The sequence below is a fragment of the Aythya marila genome (assembly GCF_965140915.1).
Source record: "Aythya marila genome assembly, chromosome: Z".
In the NCBI taxonomy this organism is placed as follows: domain Eukaryota; kingdom Metazoa; phylum Chordata; class Aves; order Anseriformes; family Anatidae; genus Aythya; species Aythya marila.
In genome coordinates this window covers 43,274,290-43,298,832 of record NC_139080.1, presented here as the reverse complement: position 1 = coordinate 43,298,832, position 24,543 = coordinate 43,274,290, and the positions used below count along the sequence as shown (strand labels likewise).

The 24,543-nt window shown below is 39.1% G+C and overlaps 1 protein-coding gene across 1 annotated transcript in view; it reads left to right on the top strand.

Moving 5' to 3' along the window:
• The window catches only part of FRMD3 (FERM domain containing 3), a 154,614-nt gene that overhangs the window by 94,537 nt on the left and 35,534 nt on the right, over positions 1-24,543 (top strand). The window contains exons 5-8 of the mRNA XM_082782496.1: positions 3,245-3,342; positions 4,571-4,694; positions 17,067-17,154; positions 22,420-22,508. Of these exons, the coding sequence (XP_082638622.1) occupies positions 3,245-3,342; positions 4,571-4,694; positions 17,067-17,154; positions 22,420-22,508 (399 nt within the window). The remainder of the gene's footprint in view (positions 1-3,244; positions 3,343-4,570; positions 4,695-17,066; positions 17,155-22,419; positions 22,509-24,543) is intronic.

The following is a 24,543-nucleotide window of genomic DNA, read 5'->3' as shown; positions in this document are numbered from 1 at the left end:
CATATATTGAAAATTTAGATTGAAATAGTAAGGATTACTTTTTATAGTAATGAAGCTAACTTTTGAGAGGTATATTTTTGATAAACTTTAGTACTTCAATATTGTGGACAGGCCTAAGCAAAAAATAATATAATAGCTGTATTTATTCCTATTTGATATACATGGGGAGAAATTTAAAAAAGAAAAAAAAAAAAAAGCATTTCTTATTTAAGATTGGCTCTCAGATCTAAATCTATTGAGACTATTCTGGATGCAGAAATGTTACAACGATATTGAGAATCTTTGATCCTGGCCAGCAACAAACTATTTTCTTAGAAATGCCACAAGTATGCATACTCCCACCCAAACACCCATGTTCATCTATATAGAATTTCAGTGGAATGCACAGAAATGTGTTTTTTGGTGTCATTCTGTGGGGTTTCTGTTGGTGCTGCTATTGTCTTTGATTCTAAGTGCCACTAATATCATAGTGACCCATCACAAACTCTTGTATTTAGTACTGTCCCTCTGTATTAAAAAAAAAAAAAAGGTTTTGAATTCTGTTAAATTCATATATGTGTGTTTTGGGGCTTATCGTCATAAAATAACACTCTATTTGAGGGAGAGGGAATCTCAGTTCAGGAATCTAACTTATGATTTATTGCTTTGCATTAAAGGGAGGGTTGGGGAGGGAGAGACAGAGAGACTAATTTTTGAATAGGTGCTTAGAGTCAGTTTGAGTCAGCTTTTTCCATTCTCCATGGGCTGTGAACATAATGGCCTGTAATAGATGGCACAGATTTGGCAGTATGGTGCACAGTCTTATTGCACAGGAATGAATTTCTTTTAAAGCTTATTTTTTCTTCTTATAAATAGCCATATACTCATAGAATGGTAACAGTTCATAGTGCTTGTTCTCATCCATACAGCTAGAGAGTTGCACCTGGTGTCATTCTGTGGGGTTTCTGTTGGTGCTGCTATTGCTCTGAGACATCAGATTCATAGTTCTCATCTCAGCCAGTTATCTGTACATCAGTCTGGGAGAAGTGGGCTAATATCTTTCTCCACAGTCATGTTTACTTTCAAATCTCTTTATAGTAGTTTTCAAACTCAGAAACAATCAATGTGCAGCATCTTAGGAGAACTGTTGACCTTACAGCTTGGCCAGCAAGATGTGCTGTGAAACCTTGGGATGCTCCTTTCATAGGTTGCTTTTTCAGCATTTTTTAAAAGGCGAAATGCAGTTTGTCCTCAACCTAATGGTCATTCTTCAGAGAACTGCAACCTAGTCTATCACCCTGGCAAAACTTAGCAGAGGTTTTAGGACTGGGGAGTGCTCATTTGTTTGAGTTCTGTGTGGTATCTGCATGAATATACTTTTTCAGTAGGCTGTCATAGAATCATTCAGGTTGGAAAACACCTCTAAGGTCACCTAGTCCAACCTTTAACCAGTACTGAAGTCTACCACTAAACCATGCTACAATGTTCTACACCTGCACTTTTCTTGAAGATCTCCAGAGATGGTAACTCAACCACTTACTTGGGCAGCCTATTCCAATGCCACACAACTCTTTCAAGAAATAAATTTCTCCTAATATCCAAGCTAATCCTCCTCTGGTGTAACTTAAGGCCATTTCCCCTTGTCTTATCACGTGGTGCCCAGGATAATACAACCTCTTTTAAGGTAATTGTAAAGTACAATAAGGTCTCCCCTGAGCCTTCTTTACCTGAAGCTACACAACTCCAGCTCCCTTAGCCACTCCTTATAAGACTTGTTCTTTAGACCCTTCACCAGCTTTGTTGCCCTTCTTTGGTGTGGTGTCATTGGAGACTAGGAATTTTTGCTGCTTCTCACTGTGGCCTTTAGTTCATCCCAGCGCAAATAAATTATTTTCTGGGAACTACACACACAGTAGCAGTACTAAATTATGGAAGTGAAATAAAGATGCGTTGCTGGCTGCTAATTGCAGGAAAAAAAAAGCAGCTGTTTCCAGAAAAAAAAAAAAAAAAAAAAAAAAAAAGGCCTTGAAGACTAAGATAGTAAGATTCCTGTAGGAGTTTGTAATACTGTAATACAGTGAAGGGATGCTTTCACACTGAGAACAAGTTGCTTTTCTTTGTGGTACAAACTTGAAATGACACAAACTTGCATGTCATTTAGTAACAGTCTAAAGAAAGGAGGCAAACTTCACTTGTCCTTCAGATAATACTTCTGGTCTTGCTCAAATCTGCAACTCACTTTACACTTCAGATAAGCTACTTGGTACAGAAATTTATGGTACACACAGAACAAAACAACTTGGGCAAAATATGTCTGACATCAGCGTTATTGGTAAGGTACATTTTTATTGGCTACACTGTAGCTCAAGGTTGGACAGGACTCCCCGCATCAGGGAACATGTTGCAAGATTTACTGGAGCTGCTGAATCTGCTAAAACCCTCATGTTAGTTGACTTTATCAGGCTAAAGCAGTGCTCAAATGATGTCTCCTTGATGGGCAAGGCTGCTCTGTGGCCCAGCTGTACGCAGCAAGGTGGCTGGGAAAGGAGCTGTGGGTGCCTGACTGGGCCTCGTGCCAGACCGTGTCTGCTGTCCAGGCCTGCAGCACTGCTCTACAGGGTGGAAAGCAGAGGAGAAAGTGATGGCCTCCTGGCTCTTCCTTTCCCCTTGGTATTGTGGCAGGAGGCAGATGGCAGCAGGAATGAGCCATTTCTTGTCTTTTCATCAGCTCTGCTCTGTGAGGAAAAGCTCAGAGAGGAAGGGAGCTGCTAGCTCCCTTCCTGGGCCCCACAGTGCTGCTGGGCCCAGGGAGTCTCTACTGCCTCAAAATTTCACCTAGGGTTAAATAAAGACAGAGAAATAAATTGTTCCCACAGTGGTCACTATGCTATTTTGTCTACAGCGAGAGAGAAAGATTTTTTTCTTCTGTAAAACCATATTTAAGGAGAGAGGGTATGCTCAAGAAAAATAGAATTACTATAATTTATTTCACATTATTAATGAGCATTGTAATAGCTGTATGTTTCTAATCAAATACTCTCCATACTATCTCTTAGTGGGTTTTAGTTACTTCTGCTTCCATTGCTTCATTTTTCAAGAGAAAAGTCTTGTCTACAATTTTTTTTTCCCTTATGATTGCACATTACCATTTTCATGCCATTTAAGATGGCAAAAGAAAGATTCAGAATAGTTGAACAAATTGGTTCAGTTAAGTCTGTTAAGGAAAGATGCCACAAATTCCTTTCTTATTTTAATAATATTTCAGATACCTCTTATACCTACAAATAAAAAGGGACATATTCCATGGCCGTTTGCTGTGTTCTTTTTCTGATGCTGCCTACCTGGGTGCCTGTATTGTCCAAGGTAAGTAAAAGGAGCAGGTTTGTGAGAAATAATTCATAACTCTTAGAAGTGATCAGAATAAAGAGAAATGCAAAACTGGTGTGGGGATATAATGAACAATAATTGGTTTTAGTAGTACTGTTTCCCTACGTTGATAGGCAGTCTAAGGTTTTTAAATAATTTGGCTATTTAGCCAACTTAAAACAAACTGGAACTTAAACAAGCAAAAAAAAAAAAAGCAAACAAATACCCCCCCCCCCAACTTGTTTTCTTAACATTTAATTGAAAAAATGTGGCATAAGTGTTAGATTCCAGTTAAAAAGAAAACAAAATTATATTCTTTCACTGTCCTGAATGTAAATATATATTCCAAATGAACTAAGTGGTAAAAAGTTCTGTTCAGTGACATTTCTTGTGGTAAAGATAACCTGTATGATGGTGAAATCCCTCACAAAAGTGGTAGACACAATTTGAGGATATAGACCTTTTTTCTCTTCTTCTTTCCCCCACCATTTCCTGAAGGCAAAATTGAGATAAGTATATTTATTACATTCAGGATGATATGCGTTCAGGAAAATAGTTAGCTAGATGTCCTATTAGGCACTTCATATGTGTGCAAGTCCCCTTTTTTCTGCCTTCAGATGAATGAAGCTCTTAATACATTATAAGGTTTGCTTATCCAAAACAAGATCAAGTCTAGACCTTATTAAAAGAGGCTTATCTAACAAAAAAAAAAAAAAAAAAAAAAGAGAGACACCAAATGCCTCATTTGAGTATCTAACGGATCATCTCTTAGAAGAGGAACAAGATACTCTGGGATATCTTTAAATATCCCATATGGTACAGACTGTGTTTCTCTGCTGGAACTGAATTAAACCAGTCTGTGTCAGTGGGGATAAATTGCTGTAGAAAAGAGTCTGGAGTACATAATTTTAGTTCTGCCTGGTACCAGAATGATGAGTAGTGAAAGGGGGAAGGTTTCTTATGTTTGCTTTATAGACTGTGTTTTTGCCAAAGCAGATATTTTAAGATTGCTAATTATTTCTGCAATTAATAAAACATGAAATTTGCTTGAAACTCAGCGATTGAAGTTTCAGTTAACTACCAGTTCTTCAAAGTAGCATTTCTTCAGAGCTGCTGCATTCTTACTGACCCTGAATTACACTGTTTACTCTATATTTTTTTTCTTATTAACTAACATTACAATTGATTTTTTTTCCATTCTGATTTGTATTTTGGATCTATTTAGCTGAGCTTGGTGATTATGATCCTGATGAACACCCAGAGAATTACATCAGTGACTTCAAGATTTTTCCCAAGCAGTCACAAAAGCTTGAGAAGAAAATAGCTGAAATACATAAAAACGAGTGCAGGTAAATAAGAATGCTGCTTAGTAAATTCAGCTAAGGATTACTTTTATCTGTTTCTGCACAGCATGTATTAACTTAGGAAGGTTTGTTCCTTTGATTATAACTTGTGCTCTAGCAACGTGCTGTCCAAGATGCCGTATTTGAAAATTCAGTTTCAGCTTAGTGGTTTTTCTTTTCTGGTTAACCTTCATTGATCACAGCTGATTCCTACATGTGTGCTGGTAAGTTAGACTGTATTTGTTTGAAATGTAGGTCTGGTTAGTGTGAATATCTCATGAGTGCTGCTGAAGTAGATTATTGGAGTGACATCTTTCAGTTAGGGATCACAGTTATGTAGAAGACTGTTTTGCTGTGAAATTTCTTTATGTAATGCAATTACAGAATTCTTGGAAGATACTGAAACTGTAATTCAGTCATATCACAATTTGTTAAGAGTGGTGAATTGTACAGAAATGTGTTTAGATAAATCCTTTGGGAGACAAAGGAGATGAAAATCAAAACTATACGCGTTCTTTTTCTGAACCTATGCTTACAATCAAGTTACAAAAAGGAATGGATAGAGACAGATTAATTGCTCTTCAGCTTTCAAAGTTGAATGTATCCCTAAATATCGTTTTTCAGAAGAGAAGCACCAGTGCTTTGTGCAACTCTACCACCTTCAGGATTGTCAACGAATAGCATGCACAGTAGCAGAAAGAATTTTGATACCCCAGTCATTTTGCTTAGTAGAGGATAGTCCTTGGAGAACCAGGAGAGGAATAGGATATGAAGAAAATCAAATAAAAGCAGAAAGTTATTACATAAAGTAGAAGTTTTTTGGTTTTTGTTTTTAATTCAAAGATTATGAGGCTCTTTGCACTTCCTTAAAACACCTATGTATTGTTTTCATATTGCTAAATATGCAAATGCTTTACTTACGTGAATATTACTTATACAAAAATAGGATTGTGAGTCACCAAAATCTCTTAAAAAACAAATGGAAAATTTCAGAGGAGTTAAAGTACAAAGCATGGCTTTTCAGAAGTCTATTATGTAAGTTGTTTGAGCATAAACGCAAATATGTAGACAGCAATTGTGTTAGTGTTAATGTCCCCCCTTTTTTCTTCCCCAAATTTGTGTTTTGCTTATATTTCACAGAATCGTAGAATATTCCGAGTTGGAAGGGACCCATAAAGATCATCAAGTCCAACTCCTGGGTCTACCCAAAAGTTTAGACCATGTGACTAAGTGCACAGTCCAATCACTTTTTAAATACAGACAAGCTTGGTGCAGTGACTACATCCCCGGGGAGCCTGTTCCAGTGTGCAAACACCCTCTTGGTGAAGAACCTCTTCACTGAGCCTAACTTACAGCCTAACTGTCCAGCCTTATCTTCCCCTGCCTCAACTTAACACCATTCCCGTGGCTCCTATCACTGGTGATTACGGAGAATCACCAGTGATTCTGGTGATTACTGGTGATTACCTGTTTCTCCACTCCTCCTCGCAAGGAAGTTGTAGACCGTGATGAGGTTCCCCCTCAGCCTCCTCTTCTCCAGGCTGAACAAGCCCAGTGACTTCAGCTACTTCACATATGCCTTCCCCTCTAGGCCCTTCACCATCTTCGTCACCCTACTCTGGACACTCTCCAACAGTTTTACCATCCTTTTTGTACTGAGGTGCCCAGAACTGTCCACAGTACTCGAGGTAAAGCTGGACCAGCTTAGAGTAGAGTGGGATACCTCCCTCCACCAACTAGCAATGCTGTGCTAGAATTTCTGAATTTCTTTCAGCAAATTTACTGAATTTCAGTAATTTACTGAATTTCTTTCAATAAAACAATGTTTTAAGTGGTAAAACTATGGCTAATATTTTTAATGTGGTCCAGGCTGAACTTTTTACAGATCCAGAGAAACACTGTTTATAAAAAAAGCCAAACAACTCTTACTGTAAGTACTGTTCCATACATTGACTGCAGATTTCCAAAGGCTAAATTCAACCTTTAGAAAACAAGATCTTTCATCAATTAAGCTATGGTGAAATTCTAAAGATTTTGATCATTTCAGTTTTGCAAGAACAGACTAATCCTTTATTTAAAGTTAGGAGAGGGTAAGGAAGGCTTGTTAGAGGAAGCCATTTTTTCTTTTCTATTTGTTTTGTTTTTAATAGCCCTGGAAGGAGAGGTATTTTTTTCAGTTGTATTTTTCCCTTGAGCATAATTTGCCCATCCATTGTGAATTTAATCGGCTAGCTTCTCTATTTTGAATAATCAGGTGTATTTTTAAACTCATTTTTAAATCAGCTTTCCTGATTAGTGTAGCATCCCTAAACCTGTGACAACGCATTTTACAAGCCTTTGCACAGCCTCCTCTGGGATTCTGCTGGTGTCCATTCCTGGCCCTTCATTCCTCTCACCACTGCCTGATCAGCAAGTGAGGATATCCTCTGATTTTTTTTAGTATTCTTGGTAATGGAATTTTCAAGCAAATTGTATCAGGTCCCTTTTCTTTGCCTGCAAATCTGCTGATTCCTTCAGAGCTCCAGGAAGTGTCTGAGGCAGAACTCTAATTTATAGCAGAGCTCTCCTCCTATATCACATTTCCATGCCTGTGTTGCTAATTCTCTGTTCTAGGTTTTCAACAAATTTGTTGAAAACTATTAATGTTAGACTCTGTGGCTCATATCTCTTTTGAGTCCCTGTGAAGTGTTTTCTTCCCTCTCCCTTCTTCCCCCCTCCTTTATTTTTTTTTTCCTTATATCAGAACACAGTGTTTACATGTTTGCCTGTTTACAAAGACAGCTTGAGAGCTGTCTGCATAGCTACTTTCTGGTCCTGGCAGTTTGCTGCTTTAGCCCTGTCTTTCTGTAATTGATCACCCTATTACTTTTTTTTACATCCAACATTTAGTTGTCACATAAAAGTTTTACCTTTTCCTGGGTATTTAATTCCTTGGATATCTATTCTAGGAGTACAAATGAATAAAACATACCTGTCATATAATGAACTGTATACAGAAAAGTCCAGTGCTAAATGATCAGATTCCAGTATCTAAATGGAAAAGATGATTAGAAAAACCACTGAGCTTGCAAGCCTCTATTTCTTATTGATCAGCACATGTGTTTCACTGCATTCAGCAAGCAGAATTTTTCTGATAAGTATTGATATTTTTGCTTCTCAGTGAGTATTGTTAAAATGCTGATAACGGTTCCCAGGCCTTTTTTTTTAAAAAAAAAAAAAAAAAAAAGACGTTTGAGTCACATGTTAGCTACTATGATAGCAGAAGAGACTGAGAGCCATTTTAGTCTAACTGTCCTTTGGCTAAATACAAAAGAGTTAATTCTGAGTATCAGCACTGCAGGTGAATCTGTTTTTTCATTTTCTTCACATATGTAAATAGGTAAAGATCACAGCATCTGTTCCTTGCAGCAGGTTCCTGTGTAATCAAAGCCATATGGCTTGGAAGAGGACAGTTCTTGACTTAATCCTGTCAGCATTGTCATCCTCAGAGACTATTAACAGGGGACATCTTCAGTTTTACAGCATGATGGAAGAATTTGCCTTCTGAAAGACACAAGAACAGTAAGGGGAATGTCTGGGAAGCAGTGATAGGGTATTCTTGACAGTTGCTGGTGACTTAGTGACTCACTTTGTGTCATTCAGAAGTCTTGTTCTTACTAGTAGAAACAGATGTAAGACATGGTGCTCCTATTTCTCATTCTGATTGCCTGTGAAAACATCACTGGATTTTAGCAAAATGTAACCTTTCCTATGACCTTCTTCTGCATCTGATTACAAAAATTGTAAATGTGACAGACAGACAAACGTATGACAGCTTCATTGTGCTGTGATTAATTGTCTTGTGGATTTTGATTAGTTACTCTTCCCTCATTGTGAAAGGAATACAGGAATAGGTACAGGAATAACCTAATTGAACCTTACCAGTAATTGGGCAACACACTTGCTGTGATTTCATATTCTCATTTTCCTGTCATTCCAAGAAGGACCTCTTTTGAAAGATGGCGTACTGCTGAGAGAAGGAGAGGTAATGGTCTTACAACTTCACACCTTAGATTGTGTGAGGATGCATTAGGAATTAACATGACTTGAGGCTTGTTCTTAAATGAATTCAAAGTTGATTTGAATGTTATGTGTATGGGTATGAATATAACAGAGCATAGCTATTGAACTCATAGCTACTTGCATTTCTGTTTACCCATCACTCTTAACAGACTGGAAGAGATTTGGGCCATAAAAATCTAGATATTCTGTGAGTATATTCTGGTATACTTTCTTCTTCAAGTGAAATGAATGATAACGTACATCCTCAGTTTGTTAATTTTCATGTCCCTTATCTCTTTCATTTAGACAAGTGCAAGTATTCATAAGGCTGCATTGTAAATAACGTCAGTGAAAACAACCACGGTTAAAAATTACTTTTAGTTTTTGCTTGACTTCTGAGGAAATGTGCACATCATATGTGCAAATCACATGTGCAGTTCTCAAATGTTTTGGCGCTATCAAATATATTAAATGTACGCTACTGTGCTCATTGTACATAGATGTAGCTTATTTTTATTTCTGGTCACCACTTCAACAAAAGTATATTGCAGAATACTGTATAGATTTGGAGGAGCAAGGGAGGGAACAAAACCACAAAAAAGCTAACCCATCAAGTGAGGTTAGGTAGAATCATGAAATCCTGATAGCGAGGGAAGATAAGTGAAAGGTTATTTCATCAAGTGCAAGCACAAGGACTACTAAGATTACTATTTTTTTTTTTTGTTTTTGTTTTTTCCTTTTTTTGGTATGAGATCACTCAGGTGACCTTTTTTTTTTTTTTTTTTTTTTTTTTTTTTTTCCCACCCTCTTTTTATTTGGAAGACATGCAATGAAAGTACTTGGTTGAAACTAAAGATTTTTTTTTTGTATCCTACCTGAAAACTAATGATTCATTTTTTCCAATTTCTGATATGAAATATAAACCATGTAATTTATATGAGTGTATTATATAAACAGTCATTAATTTATCTGAAAGCCCTAAGTAAACATTAACTTTGCCCATCAAATTATGGAATTACATGACCAATTCAAATGTGTGTTTCTCAGGCTGATTTTATAGGTAATGATAAAGTAATTTAACATTGCTCTGGGTGGCTGGTGTGGATACAAGCTCAAGGGAATTGAGTTCTGTTGATCGTCTCTTCTCTCTGTTGTATATATCAAATACTCCAGATTTTGAAAAAGTTGAATGTGGGAGAAAGTCTTTTGGGAGAAGGGAAAGTTTCCTCTGAGGGTGTGAAATCACTGCCATGTTCTGTTATTAATTATCTGAACAGAAAATTAAACTTCCAAGCTAAAGTGTGGCATTTTCTTGAAAACCAGAGTAGTTTGTCTTTGATCCAACTTAAATGAGCAGTGTTGTTTAAATCTAATATGAAAGGCATATGATATCTACATATTCTACACTGTAACTATGCAATGGTGATTTGAGCCTTTTTAGCTTGACCCCACCACTCTAACTCCTTATTCCCTTCACCACACCATCAGATACTACAGGTGCTCACATTCTGGTGTCAACAGGAGTACAGGATTTCACAGTCATCTGTGATGATGTGGTTTTCCATCTCTTCTGGGAGCTGTCAGTGGAGCCACTGGCAAGCATAACTACAAATGTTACTATCATGAATATATTCTGAAAGCCTATCCTGGAAGGCTTGGCAAGGGTTTCTAGAAAGTGTTTCCCTTTGTGGTTGTTAATATTATTTGATCCAAGATTAAAGCAACTTCTTGCATGCTATTCAGTGCATTAAAAAATGATAAAACGGAATTCCCATTTAGTAAGTCTGAAATAAGCTGGATCTTGTATACCATTTAAGAGCTTCTTACAATTAAACGTACATATTATCTGCTTTTATGCATTTAGAGCTAGAACCACACTCATCTACACTTTTAGCTTCTTATACCACCCTAATCACATTGGTATCCAGTGGTCTCATACTCTGGAAGGGAATTCAATCAGAATGACATACATTATGCTCTAAAACCTGCAAGTCATGCCACAGGAGGCAGAAGCCAATTGGCTGGGGACCTAGTATCTGTTGCCATTCACATGGAGAGGGAGGAGTTTGCAAAAGAGCACGTGTTGAGCTACAGCACCAACAGGTGACTTCCAGGCTTGAGGAGCCAAAGCCTTTGTAGTTCTCATCTATACAAAGTACACCAAGGACTTTGCAGAGGTGAGGAGGAGAATGTGTTTATGGAGTTTACACCTACATTGCAACCCTGGGCCATGCTGAATGTCTTCTTCATTTCAGAATTGATAATCTGTGCTGGCTTATTTTTTGTTTCCTAGTGTAGGCATTTATATTTATCCATCAGGCTGTAAGTTGTCACATACCACCCCAAAATTGTCTAATTCTTTCTAATTTAACAATCTGGTATTAACATGCTATTGTGTTTGCTTTAATGGGTGGAAAAAGTTGTTCTTTTTGTGCTATATTTTCCTGTTGTATTCTGCCATTCCATAATTCTTCTTAGCAATAGTAATTTGATTGAATTAGAGAGATGGCTACAGTGTGTATTGATTAGAAGTTGTGAATAACATGTTTCCTTCACCACCTGGCCCTTTCCCTGATTGTTGTGTGTGCTGCATTCCTCTAAGCTTTGTTCTTTGGAAACAATTTTTTTTTTTCTTACCACAATTTGTTTAAAACCAAATAAAATTAACCAAGCAGTACCTATAATTCTGGATGCACTTCATGGAAAATAATAGGGGTGAGATGCTGTTTCTTGGGGTTGGCCTTTTGAGTGGCATAGAGAGCATTTCCAGCAGATTTCCGTCATACAGTAACTTTACTTGAACAAGATTTTTATGGAAGGTGCAGTTACAGAAGTAATGTACGGGAAGGTAACTTCACAGACTAAACAGATGGCTTTTGCTTCCCTCCTCTTGTTTGCTACAATGAAAAACTAAAAAGAAAAAGAATCAATACATGTGATTTTTCTTTTAATGAGAGTTCCAAGAAGAATTCAGTAGAAGGGATAATTTACTTTAATTGAAAAATTTTACTTTTTTTTTTTTAATTGTTTTAACATTGATTTTTTTTTTTTTTTTTGGTGTATGTATTTGAGTGTGTATTTCTTTTTCTTCTTCTTTTATTTTTTATTTTTTTTAATTTTTCTTTCCTCCTGGAAGTAGCCATCATAGTTGCAATCAACTAATGTAGTTGTTTTCTTTACCAAGCTAGTTCTTGTCAGTTTCATGGTGAGGTTTTGTTTCAGGTCCTGTGTATTTAGCATACTTCTGAATTCAAGTCTATATGAATTTTCATAACGTAGGGATTTCTTTGTCAGCTGACATCTCCCTTAATGTAGAGATTTCTTCATCAGCATCTGCCTTTCTCCTTCTTCCCCACCACTTATTCATCTGGGAGAAAGCTCTAGGGGTTAGGTATATCTGAAACTACCAGGATGCATCTACAGTGTTATTAGCAGCACATCTCAGTAGATGTCTCTGTATCATGGGAATAGGTTTTAATTTAATTATAAATAAAAAAAGATCGTATCTGTTCTACAAATTTGTGAGGTTGAATAGCTTAAAGGTCTTTGTGTCACTGCATCAGCTGTTGAAGTTGAAATACAAACAAATACCTAAACACAAACTTTGGAGATACTGCCTCAGCCTGATGTTTGAAGCCACAAAAATAATTAGAAATGTTGTGACAGAAAGCGTTAAGTAAGGGGCACATGTTATTATAGTGTTCAATGTGTACAGTTAAACAATAAACATTTAATAGTCTCAGTAAAAGAAGTTGATTATTGCTTTAATGCAATTATTTATTTTTTTCTCTTCTTCTCTAACTCTATATTTTTGTAATACAAATTCAAATTGGTATTTGGGTATTCCATAATTTTCTAGTTAGGTATTCTAAGTTCTAGCACCGTTTGAGCAATTCAACTAATTAATAATCTCTCTTTACGTATGTAGACCTGCATTAAATATTTTTCTCTCTACAGGTGCCTGTGGACAGGGCAGCTCTAAGTGCAATGCCATCACAATGGAAATGTACAAAGCCTTGTCTTGCTGTTCTGACAAGTTAAACCTGAGCCTAAAAAGCATTTTCATTTGTTAGTCTTCATTTAGTGCTTTTCTCTGAAATTATCATCACAATTGTGCTATTATGTACAGCACAGCATAAACTCTGATCATTGTATTTGACTAAGGACTAATAGACAAAGTATTACTTAGTCCTCCTTAGCACCATTATTATGACTAAAAATATTACCTGAGTGTATTTAAAACATCTCTAAAGTCTGCTAAAGTCTCCTGACCTCAAAGGAAAACTACTCAAGATTTTTAGCCCTATAATTGTATACCTATTGGAGTCTCAACTACCCTTAAAAAGATTTAAAGAAACAACAACAAAACCTTAGCCATGTGGTAGGTAGTTCTGAAATCAGTATATGATGTAAGTACATTTGTTAATGCTTTTAAGTAAAATACTTTAAAGCTTTAAAAGAAATCCAGTTAACCATATTCTGCTGAAGGATACCTTGTACAAGATCTGGGATGTAAAGGACATCATAGATGTGCATCCCAATTTATATAGTCATTGTTGCCCCTCCTGAGGCTGCAGTGAATATTCTAGGGCCAGAAAAGTATATCTGATGGAGATAGAGCCTATTGTATAAAGCTTTATGACTTCTGCTTCTCCCTGGTTTGAATGGAGGTGAATATTTCTAGAGGTCAGGTTGTTACATAATTTCTTACGTTCTTTGAATTAATTACTTTTAAATACCCTACAGATCATAAATATCCAGAAATGATTCCTACATGGGGCATGCTGAAGTCTTGTGCTGCTGTTGTATTCTGCAGCTTGTAACTTCAATCAACACAGAGATGAAGCAAAAGGGTGGACAACAGTTATGTTTTTTATTCATATCAGTAGTAGTATATTAATAGTAGTGTCTCTAAGCACTTCATAAATCAGTGAGAGAAATCACATAACATGACTGAAATGACTTGACTGATGTAATTCCAGTATAAGTTACAGAGAATTACATTGAAAGTGCTTTTTGCTTTGCTGTTATTGCTATACAGGCTTCTGTTTATTGTAAGGAATTAATGCAGTCTTGTGGTATTGGGTAACAGATAACTCAAAGGAAAGGTATGAAGGAGAAAAAATCCTAGAATCAGTGTGGGCAGCCAGCAAAGCAAACAGATCATTGCCATGGTACACCCTGAAAGTATTCCCTGTTGGGCTTCCTGGCCTTTGAAATGCTTCAGGGTTGGAGGCCCTTTGGGGAATAAACAAAGGGTGTACATCCTCTAGTGTGAACTCCTCGTCTGAAGAAAAAGTAAAGCCTGTGCAGACTTCTCATTCTTATTAAAGTCTTTGCTTGATTAAACTTTTATTAGGAACTTAGATTTACTGATTCCTAGCACAAATCATTAATTCATAGCTAATAGCTGTGGAGATCTAATTTCAGAGATTCCTATTTTATTATTGCTTTGTTATACAGAAACAGCGTGACCAGCAGGGCTAGGGAGGTGATCGTCCCCCTGTACTCAGCTCTGGTGAGGCCGCACCTCGAGTACTGTGTTCAGTTTTGGGCCCCTCGCTACAAGAAGGACATGGAGGTGCTTGAGCGGGTGCAGAGAAGGGCGACAAAGCTGGTGAGGGGCCTGGAGAACAAGTCCTACGAGGAGCGGCTGAGGGAGCTGGGCTTGTTCAGCCTGGAGAAGAGGAGGCTCAGGGGTGACCTTATCGCTCTTTTTAGGTACCTCAAGGGAGGCTGTAGCGAGGTGGGGGTTGGCCTGTTCTCCCACGTGCCTGGTGACAGGACGAGGGGGAATGGGCTTAAGTTGAGCCAGGGGAGTTTTAGGTTAGATGTTAGGAAGAACTTCTTCACTGAAAGGGTTGTGAGGCACTGGAACAGGCTGCCCAGGGAAGTGGTGGAGTCACCATCCCTGGAAGTCTTCAAAAGACGCTTAGATGTAGAGCTTAGGGATATGGTTTAGTGGAGGGCTGTTAGCGTTAGGTTGGAGGTTGGACTCGATGACCTTGAGGTCTCTTCCAACCTAGAAATTCTGTGATTCTGTGATTTCTTTGTAATGTGTTACTGGTCCTGCTCAAAGTATTTGTCACTCTACAGCTGGGTACCAGGATGATTGCAACATATGCAAAGGGGATACATCTCCAGTTTAATGCCAGATACACATCTAAGTTGAGCCACTCAACATGAGGTTGAAAGGAATAACTGCACTTAAAGAGCTGAATTTCCTGGGAGAACTAACTACAAAACGTGGTGTTTTCACCCTAGCTGAACTCCACTACATTGCTGTCTCATTCCCCCTGCTCAGCATGATGGGGAGAAAATACAATAGAAGAGGGCCCAGGGGTTGAGATAAGAACAGGAAGATCATTTGTTTGCCCATGATTAACTGTCACAGGCAAGATGGACTCACTGTAGGGAGATTGATTATGGCATATGACTAGCAGACTAGAACAGTGAGAAACTAAAAGCAAACTAAAAACACTTTCCCCCCCATCCACCCTCTTCTACCTCCTCCCCCCAAGTGGTGCAGAGGAAAGGGGAATGGGGGCTGTGGTCAGTTTATAGCACTTTGTATCCACTGCTCGTCTCTGCCCCTGCTCCACGTGTGGTCCCTCCCACAGGATGCCATCTTTCCTGAACTGAGCCTGTGGGGGCTGCCCACAGGCAGCAAGAACTTCTCCTATGTGGGTCAGTACCATGGGCCATCCACCAGGAGCAAACTGCTCCAGCATGGTGTATTGGGTTGAAATCATGAAATCATCTTATATTTGTTTGACTTTTCACTATGCAACATAAGCAATTTAAGTAATTTATGTTAATTTAGTTAAATTTGTCCATTCTGTGCAGTTTGTAGGTAAATGGAACAAACTTGTTCTATGAGAACATAGTTATTTAATAGTATTGAAAAGTGACAGAAACAGTCTAGAAGATACATCAAAATGTTGATTGGACAAAAAAAAAAGTTTAGTTTTGTTTGTTGCTTTCATGCTCTCCTTAAATATTTAGCTGTGTAAATGTGCATAGTTTTTATTTTTATTTTATTTATTTTTATTTATTTATTTTTAAATTTTTGTTCCACTTGGATACACTTTTCCTTTGGAAAGTGCTGAGAGCAATTAAAAGCTAAACACTGTCAACAATATATGATCTTGATTGAAACGCAAGTAGTATAGTAGCAAGAAGGACCAAAAGCCATGATGAAAAAGCCAAAGAACTGTAATGGAATTGAATGGGAGATGAAGGACAGTGGAGTACAAATGACCATGAGTTAAACTTTGTAATGGAAAAGGTTATTGACACTGATATTGCCACAGGGCATCAACATGATAGGTTCAAAATAGGATTTGACATCCACAAGAACGCTGGACATCATCTTCAGAGTTCATCTGAACTTTGGGTACTGAAACTTATATGCTAGTATTTTTTGGTTTCTAGCTACTGGCAGAAATACAGGAAAAGTATTCCATATCATTGCACAGAACATTATTTTAATGCCTACTGCTGGCTGACACTGGTCACAGAGTGAGACAGGATGCCAAAATGGAGGTGTATAATAGAAGTATGACCATTACTGTGTTCCCTGAAAATTTATTTATGCCTCATTTTTTGGATAATGTGCATGTGAAACATCTATGAAGTCTGGCTTTCTGAAAGTCCTAAGCAGTGCTTGTCACAAAACTGTGTCAATCAAAATCATGTTCTCTAGTTGTGCAAATGTCTAAACAAAATAATAAGTTCACAGACAAGCAGGCATTGCAAGTCTATTTTAGGACTTATGGTAACATGAATTAGAGGAGCTAAAATGAAATAATAAAACTTACTCCAAGGCTTACGTGCCATGTTTCAGGCTTTAGTTTATATTCACGGTTGATTATAGACACCCTAAAAATAGGGGCATATAATGGAAATGCTGACAGATTCTAAACTATCATGATGGTAACAGGCACTGCTATAATTAGGCATGCATCTGAGTAGACTGTAATATGATTGCTGTGTTTATGCCCTTTGCTGGAAGGAATATTTGTTAATCTGGACAATCCTTTTAAATGAGTTTGGGAGTAAGAGATTGTGGAAAAAAAAGATGCCGAGTTTTGTTTCATATTCAGGGTATTGTGCTTATCTATCAAAAGACAACAAATACTTGCAGGATATTACGTAACTCTGGTTAACAGCATGCCAGTATCCCAGAAGTAAGGAAGAAAAAAGTTGGAATTTACCTGAAAAGATAAGACATTGGGCAGTTAGTTGCAAAAATCATGCTAGAAGTCTCCTGTCTTTATCTTATAAACAAAATGTGGTCTTCATGTTGTCAAACTACTGTTTCTTTTGTAATTTTAGAGGTCAAAGCCCAGCTATTGCTGAATTTAACTTGCTCTTGAAAGCACATTCTTTGGAAACTTATGGTGTTGATCCTCATCCTTGCAAGGTAACTGTTCTTTTTATTAACATTTAATAATAATAAAAATTAAAAAAATTAATTGATTATTTATTTATTTATTTTTAATCCAGTCAGTTAGAAAAGAACTTGCCCTAGTACTACTCATTACATTTAAGCAATAGAAGAACATTGAGATCTGTGCACCAAAGAAAAGGTCTCTTCAGAGGAGTCAGACTATCACAGGACAATATAGTAGACTGTCATCCTAGAAGCTTTGATAGTTATACTAGATTTACTTGATAGTTTCTTACCATTTACTGCAAAGATTTCATTAAATGCACTAGGTATTAAATACTTTGTATTTGCAAAGATTTTCGGGATTTAGTGTTATTCTTAGAAGAAGATGTAACAAACTCTTAGACCTTGGCAGATTAATATTTCAAACACCATCAAAATATGCAAATTTTAGGAATAATAGCAAACTAAGTGTACAAAGAGGAGAACCAGATATACATGTATGTTTGCATATTCCTCTACTTGACAGTTTTGTGGTTCTCTAAAAGAAAGTGATTTTAGTTACCAGATCAGTTTATCCCTTACTTCAGTATTTTTAGTTGCTTGGTTTTATCTGCATACTCTACAGTCTGTTAGTTTTTAATGTTAATTTTTAATTTTACTCCAGTTTGTATGCCATCTAATTTGGTGGAACAGTAGAAGTGTGCAGTGCTGTCCAGTTAGCTGCTCTGGTGATGAGACCCTTTAAACAGTCACCTCTCAGGACAAATCAAAATTTGTGCAGCATCTCCTCTTTACCTGTGAGAGGATATGCAAGGGTTCATAGCCTATGACAGAGAATAATTTCTTCAGACTTCCAGAAGTGGACTACAAAGCACAGTGTTTCCCTGGCCCCTCAAAAGGTGCTCCTTCCAGTCCTTCTGCTGTTTCTCAATAAAAATCACTATTTTTTAAAATTCTTGTTTTCTTGATGGAACATAAGGCACAATAAAGCAGATTAACAAGGTGAGGGTCTGGAACTTGGGAAAGACAAGATTAATAATAATAATAATTAATTATAATTATAATATTAAAAAATTATAGAATCATAGAATCATAGAATATCCTGAGTTGGAAGGGACCCTTAAGGATCATCAAGTCCAACTCTTGACACCGCACAGGTCTACCCAAAAGTTCAGACCATGTGCCTAAGTTCACAGTCCAATCTCTTCTTAAATTCAGACAGGCTCGGTGCAGTGACCACTTCCCTGGGGAGCCTGTTCCAGTGTGCAACCACCCTCTCTGTGAAGAACCCCCTCCTGACGTCCAGCCTAAATTTCCCCTGCCTCAGCTTAACCCCGTTCCCGCGGGTCCTGTCACTGGTGTTAATGGAGAAAAGGTCTCCTGCCTCTCGACACCCCCTTACGAGGAAGTTGTAGACTGTGATGAGGTCTCCCCTCAGCCTCCTCTTCTCCAGGCTGAACAGGCACAGTGACCTCAGCCGTTCCTCGTACGTCTTCCCCTCCAGGCCTTTCACCATCTTCGTAGCCCTCCTCTGGACACTCTCCAACAGTTTCATGTCCTTTTTATACTGTGGTGCCCAGAACTGCACACAGTACTCGAGGTGAGGCCGCACCAGCGCAGAGTAGAGCGGGACAATCACCTCCCTTGACCTACTAGCGATGCCGTGCTTGATGCACCCCAGGACACGATTGGCCCTCCTGGCTGCCAGGGCACACTGCTGTCTCATATTCAACTTGCTGTCTACCACGACCCCCAGATCCCTCTCTTCTAGGCTGCTCTCCAGCGTCTCATCGCCCCGTCTGTACGTGCAGCCAGGGTTTCCCCGTCCCAGGTGCAGGACCCGGCACTTGTTCTTATTGAACTTCATGCGGTTGGTGATCGCCCAGCTCTCCAACCTGTCCAGATCCCTCTGTAAGGCCTTTACGCCCTCATTTGAGTCCACAACTCCTCCAAGTTTGGTGTCATCAGCAAACTTGCTCAAAATACCCTCTATTCCTACATCCAGATCGTTTATAAAAATATTGAAAAGTACCGGCCCTAAAATGGAGCCTTGAGGGACCCCACTGGTGACCGCCCGCCAGCCTGACACAGCCCCATTTACCATAACCCTTTGGGCCCTGCCCGTTAGCCAATTGCTCACCCATCGTATGATGTTTTTATTTAGCTGTATGGTGGACATTTTGTCCAGTAGGATCCTATGGGAAACCGTGTCAAAAGCCTTGCTGAAGTCCAAAAAAATCACATCAGCTGGTTTCCCTTGGTCCACCATACGGGTGATCTTATCATAAAAGGAAATCAGGTTAGTTAGGCAGGACCTACCCTTCACAAACCCATGCTGGCTGGGACCAATGACTGCTTTGTCCCCCAGGTGCGCCTCAATAAGTTCAAGAACCAACTTCTCCATGATTTTACCAGGCACTGACGTGAGACTGACAGGCCTGTAATTGCTAGGGTCTTCCTTCTGACCCTTCTTGAAAATCGGCACAACATTTGCCAGCTTCCAGTCTACCGGGACCTCTCCAAATTCCCAGGATCGTTGAGAAATAATTGAAAGAGGTTCTGTGATGACGTCCGCCAGCTCTTTCAGCACCCGGGGATGAATCCCATCCGGACCCATGGACTTGTAAGGATCCAGGTGGAGTAGCAAATCCCACACACGTTCAGGGTCAGTTGGGAGTTTGTCATCCCCACCGTCCCAGTCCTCCAGCTCAGGGCACCCTGGGTCCCGAAGCCCATCATCGGCATTGAAGACAGAGGCAAAGAAGGCGTTAAGCGTCTCTGCTTTGCCTATGTCATCATCTGTGAGGAGACCTTCCCTATCAAGGAGCGGCCCTATGTATTCTTTAGTTCTCCTTTTTCCATTTACATATCTAAAAAAACCCTTTTTATTTTCTCTCACAGACACAGCCAGCTTCAACTCTAGGTGTGCTTTGGCCACACGAACTTTCTCCCTACAAACACGAACAGCATCCCTGTATTCTTTCCATGACACCTGGCCCTCCTTCCAGTAGCGAAACACTCTCTGTTTCCGCCTAATCTCCATTAGAACGTTCCTGGTCAGCCACGCCGGCCTCCTGCCCCGCCTGCCTGACTTGCGATATTTAGGAATTGCCTGATCTTGTGCTTCTAGGAGGCATCGCTTAAAGAGTGACCAGCACTGGTGGACATCGAGGCCTTCAAGAGCAGTTTCCCAGGGGACCTTGCTGACTGGTTCCCTGAGCAGCCTGAAGTCCGCTTTCCCCATATCTAGGGATGAGGTTTTGGTGGCACTTTTCCTTCTGTCACCATAAATTTTGAACTCAACCACTTCATGGTCGCTATGACCGAGGCGGCCACCAATCACCACATCTCCCACCAGACCCTCTCTGTTTTCTAGCAACAGGTCTAGGAGGGCACCTTTCCTAGTTGGCTCCGTTAGCACCTGCACCAAGAAGTTATCATCTAGGTGCTTCATGAACCTCCTGGACTTACTTGTGTCAGCCGTGTGGCACTCCCAGTTAACGTCCGGCAAGTTGAAGTCCCCCATAAGGACAAGGGGAGTTAATCTCGAGGCCTCTCTTAGTTCTGTAAAGAATAATTTATCGGCGCTATCGTCCTGGCCAGGCGGTCTGTAATAGACTCCCACAACGACATCCCCTTTATTCGTTCGTCCCTTGATCCTTACCCAGAGGCTCTCAACTTTGCCATCGCCAACCTGAAGTTCCACACAGTCCAGCCCCTGCTTCATATACAACGCCACCCCACCACCTCGCCTACCCTGCCTGTCCCTCCTGAAGAGCCTGTAACCATCTATCGCAACACCCCAGTCACAGGACTCATCCCACCAGGTTTCGCTTATGCCGATGATGTCGTAGTTGCGGGACTGGGCCAGGACTTCTAGCTCATCTATTTTATTCCTCATACTGCGTGCGTTTGTGTAAAAGCATTTCAAGTGCGTCTCCTTACACTCGGCACCTTGTGGAACTGACCGAAGGACCTCACTGGCACACAGCCCCTCTGATTCTAGCGTACCATCCCTTAGGTCTTCACCGGCGTGCCTGGTTTTAGCCCCTTCCCCCTTCGACTCTAGTTTAAAGCCCTATCTATCAGCCCTGCCAACTCCTGACCAAAGATCCTTACCCCTCTCCGAGAGAGGCGCATCCCATCCGGTGCCATCAGGCCCGGTGTAGCATAGACCTTCCCATGATCAAAGAAACCGAAATTCTGCCGGTCACACCAGTCTCAAAGCCACGAGTTTATGTGAACAGCACGTCTTTCAGCTTCGATCCCCCCTATCGGAAGGACAGAGGCAAACACCACCTGCGCCCCTGATCCTCTAAGTAGTCGCCCCAAATCCCTAAAGTCTCTTTTGATCACCTTCGGACTTCTTGTTGCTACTTCATCGCTACCAGCCTGAAAGACCAGTAGCGGGTAGTAGTCAGTGGGCCGTACCAGGCGCTTGACTTTCTTGGCAAAGTCTCTCACCCGAGCCCCAGGGAGGCAACAGACTTCTCTACGGGTTGGGTCCGGTCGGCATATCGGTCCCTCTGTCCCTTTCAGGAGGGAGCCCCCCATAACAATAGCCCTTCTTTCTTTTTTGAAGGATGATGTGGCAATGCGACGTGTAGGTCACATTGTCTTAGGCGCCCCCTCCAACTGGGATGGGTTTTTGTCTACTTTGTCTACTTAAATTAATAATAATTTATTAGGTAATAATAAACTCACCAGATTCTTTGCTCAAAGAATTTGAGCCAGAACTTTTATTATGGAACTAAAAGTTAAAAAATAAAAAAATAAAAAAGATATTTCCTAATTTAAAGGCAAATATCACCAGATGTTCTGGTTCATACTCAAGAGTTACTTGATTATTGTAGTAAATGCTGTCTGTTAAAAGTACTTTCACATTAGAAATCTCACAAAGGAACCATCTTAAAAATATCAGTGTTGAAGCTGATGTGAATCCCTGGTTTGTAGTTAGCCAGCACAGTAAGAACAGGGCATACAAAGAAATATGGTTTCAACAAAATTAGTAAGTATTCCTAGGGATTCTTTGTTGCCATGAGCTACAGGTAGATAAAGACAAAGCATAAGATTCTGTTGATCACTGAAATGCCTAGAAATAAATGAGGCTTGTAGTACTTTTGCTTTTTAGAAATCTTTGTTCTTTGGAAGTATACAGTTTGGAAGAAAATTCATTCTGAAAAGGAAAATAAAGTACAGATAGCCTATAATATAATTACAGCTTATGCTGTCAGTAAGGAATACCAATACCTCACTGGATAAGGGGAAAATTATGTTTCTTTTTTCTCTTCCAAGGACTCAACAGGGACGACTACGTTTCTAGGATTTACAGCTGCAGGATTTGTAGTTTTTCAGGGGAATAAACGAATTCATTTGTTAAAATGGTAAGCATGTAAAGTTAAACTAGATTAACATGCAAGAGTCTTTTCTCCTATGGCATTTCTTCTTTACAGTATCTTCACCAGTATTTGGTTTCTTTAAGGTGAAGCATGTGAATTTTCCTTCTTTTGCCCCATTGTGTTTCTGTTTTAGAGCACCTTAGATAACAAGTATAATAATAATAAATTGATTTTGTTCTTCCTACAATGAAAATTATTCCACAGGGTGCATTAGTCAACATAATGTACAAATGCTAAAATGAAAAAGATGATTTTTCAACTCTGCTTTAAATCATTAGTGAAGTTTATTGACAGCTATGTCTAGAGAAGTTTCCAAGAGTCTACCTGCATTTTTATTTGACTCTTGGAAATATTACCATTTCCTCATTCAGCTAGCTTCCTCCAGCTCAAAAACAATGTATTTTATAAGCAGAGGATGTGGTGATAACACCTGTTGAATTTTTATTTTTCCGCCTATTTTTAAAGGAGTGGATACTTAGGTAATTCTTCTTTGTCTATCTGTCTCTTCCTCTTCCTTTTTCTCTTATTCTCTCTTTCTTTCTTTTACCTTCTCTTTCTTTCTTCTCTTTCCCTATTTCTCCTTTTTCCTTTAAAACATTTGACCTAGTTGACCAGCCTCAGCCATGCATAAGGAAGAGGTAAAATAGAGCTCCCACAGGTAGTGCGACAGGAGATGTCCATGCCATCAGCAGTGTGCAGATTGTACACAGGCATGCTCAGACATCAATAAATCTTGCTTCAGTCCTGCTGCTAAATGGGCCTCAACAGCAGCTATAAACAAGTCCTCCTTGCCCTTCTTGTGGGAAGGAGGTGAGCAGGAAGTGAAGAAATGGTGAGGCAGTTATTATGTAGTCACGGACTCTTTTCTGCCCATAGAAACCTTCCTAAGAGGTGACTAACCTGAAATTAGGTACAAAGGTATAAAGTCAGTGTAGTCCTGCCTATACTGCTTGCTTCCCTGTGGAGCTCTGGGGATGTTTGTCAAGTATCATGTATTTGGGATCCTGTATTCATATTGTAGTTTCCCAAGGGGTAATATCAGGTTGCCCTCGTAACAGTGCTTAGGTGGTCTGTGCTTTTGGTGTAACATCCACACAACTCTAATGTCATGGTGGAGGAAGGACAGGATATCTCTTGCCAAGCATGTGTCCACTACAGGAGCTGAGTTTCACAGTACTTTGTTTTTTTGATGTTTCCACTCAAGGATAATGTGACCTTTTGGGGATCTGTATGTATTCATGTAGACTGCTGGCACATAAACAAGACACAAAATGAAATAGTGATACATGAAAAGTCATTACATTGTCTCAGTGTTAACGCTAGCTACTGAAAGGTCAATCTGAGATTTATCTGGGTGCAGTGTAGTGCTCCTTTCATTTCTAGATCTGAGTAGCTTTCACTGATATTAGATGAAATTTGCACCACTCAATAAAAATCCAAATTTATATTTGAGATTTCCTTGTCTTCAGGTTTTACTGATCCTGCTCCACAGAATCTCAAAAGATTTTGAGGACCAGTGAGTTAGATATTCATTAAGAAAGGCATTAATTATGATTGACACGCTGAAAGGTGTTTTCATTAACCAGCACAATAAAAAAAAAAAAAGCAGCAAAACTTTCTATACATTTTAGTTTGGGTTGCATAAAAAAAAAAAAAAGGTTATGTAAATTATCATCAGTATAATGTATTGATAATGTATTGTTTTTGTGCATTGGCTCAACCAAACAAAGAGGTTTTGGATTCTTGATTTACTTTAAAGATTTTTTGTCTTATTGTTGTTTCTAAGACTTCTTTTATTTTCTGAATATTTTTTTTTGATTTAGAATTCCAGTGATCTCTGTAGAAAGTTCTTGCATCTTTGTAACCTGTCTCCCAAACCCATTTTTGAATAATATAATAATATTTTGAATAATATAACTTCACTCCAAGCAACTTTCTTCACACTTCATTATATACCAGAACAAAAACTTATCTCAAATTGGTTTATCAAGAAAAGCAATCAGCCAATCAGTATTTTTTC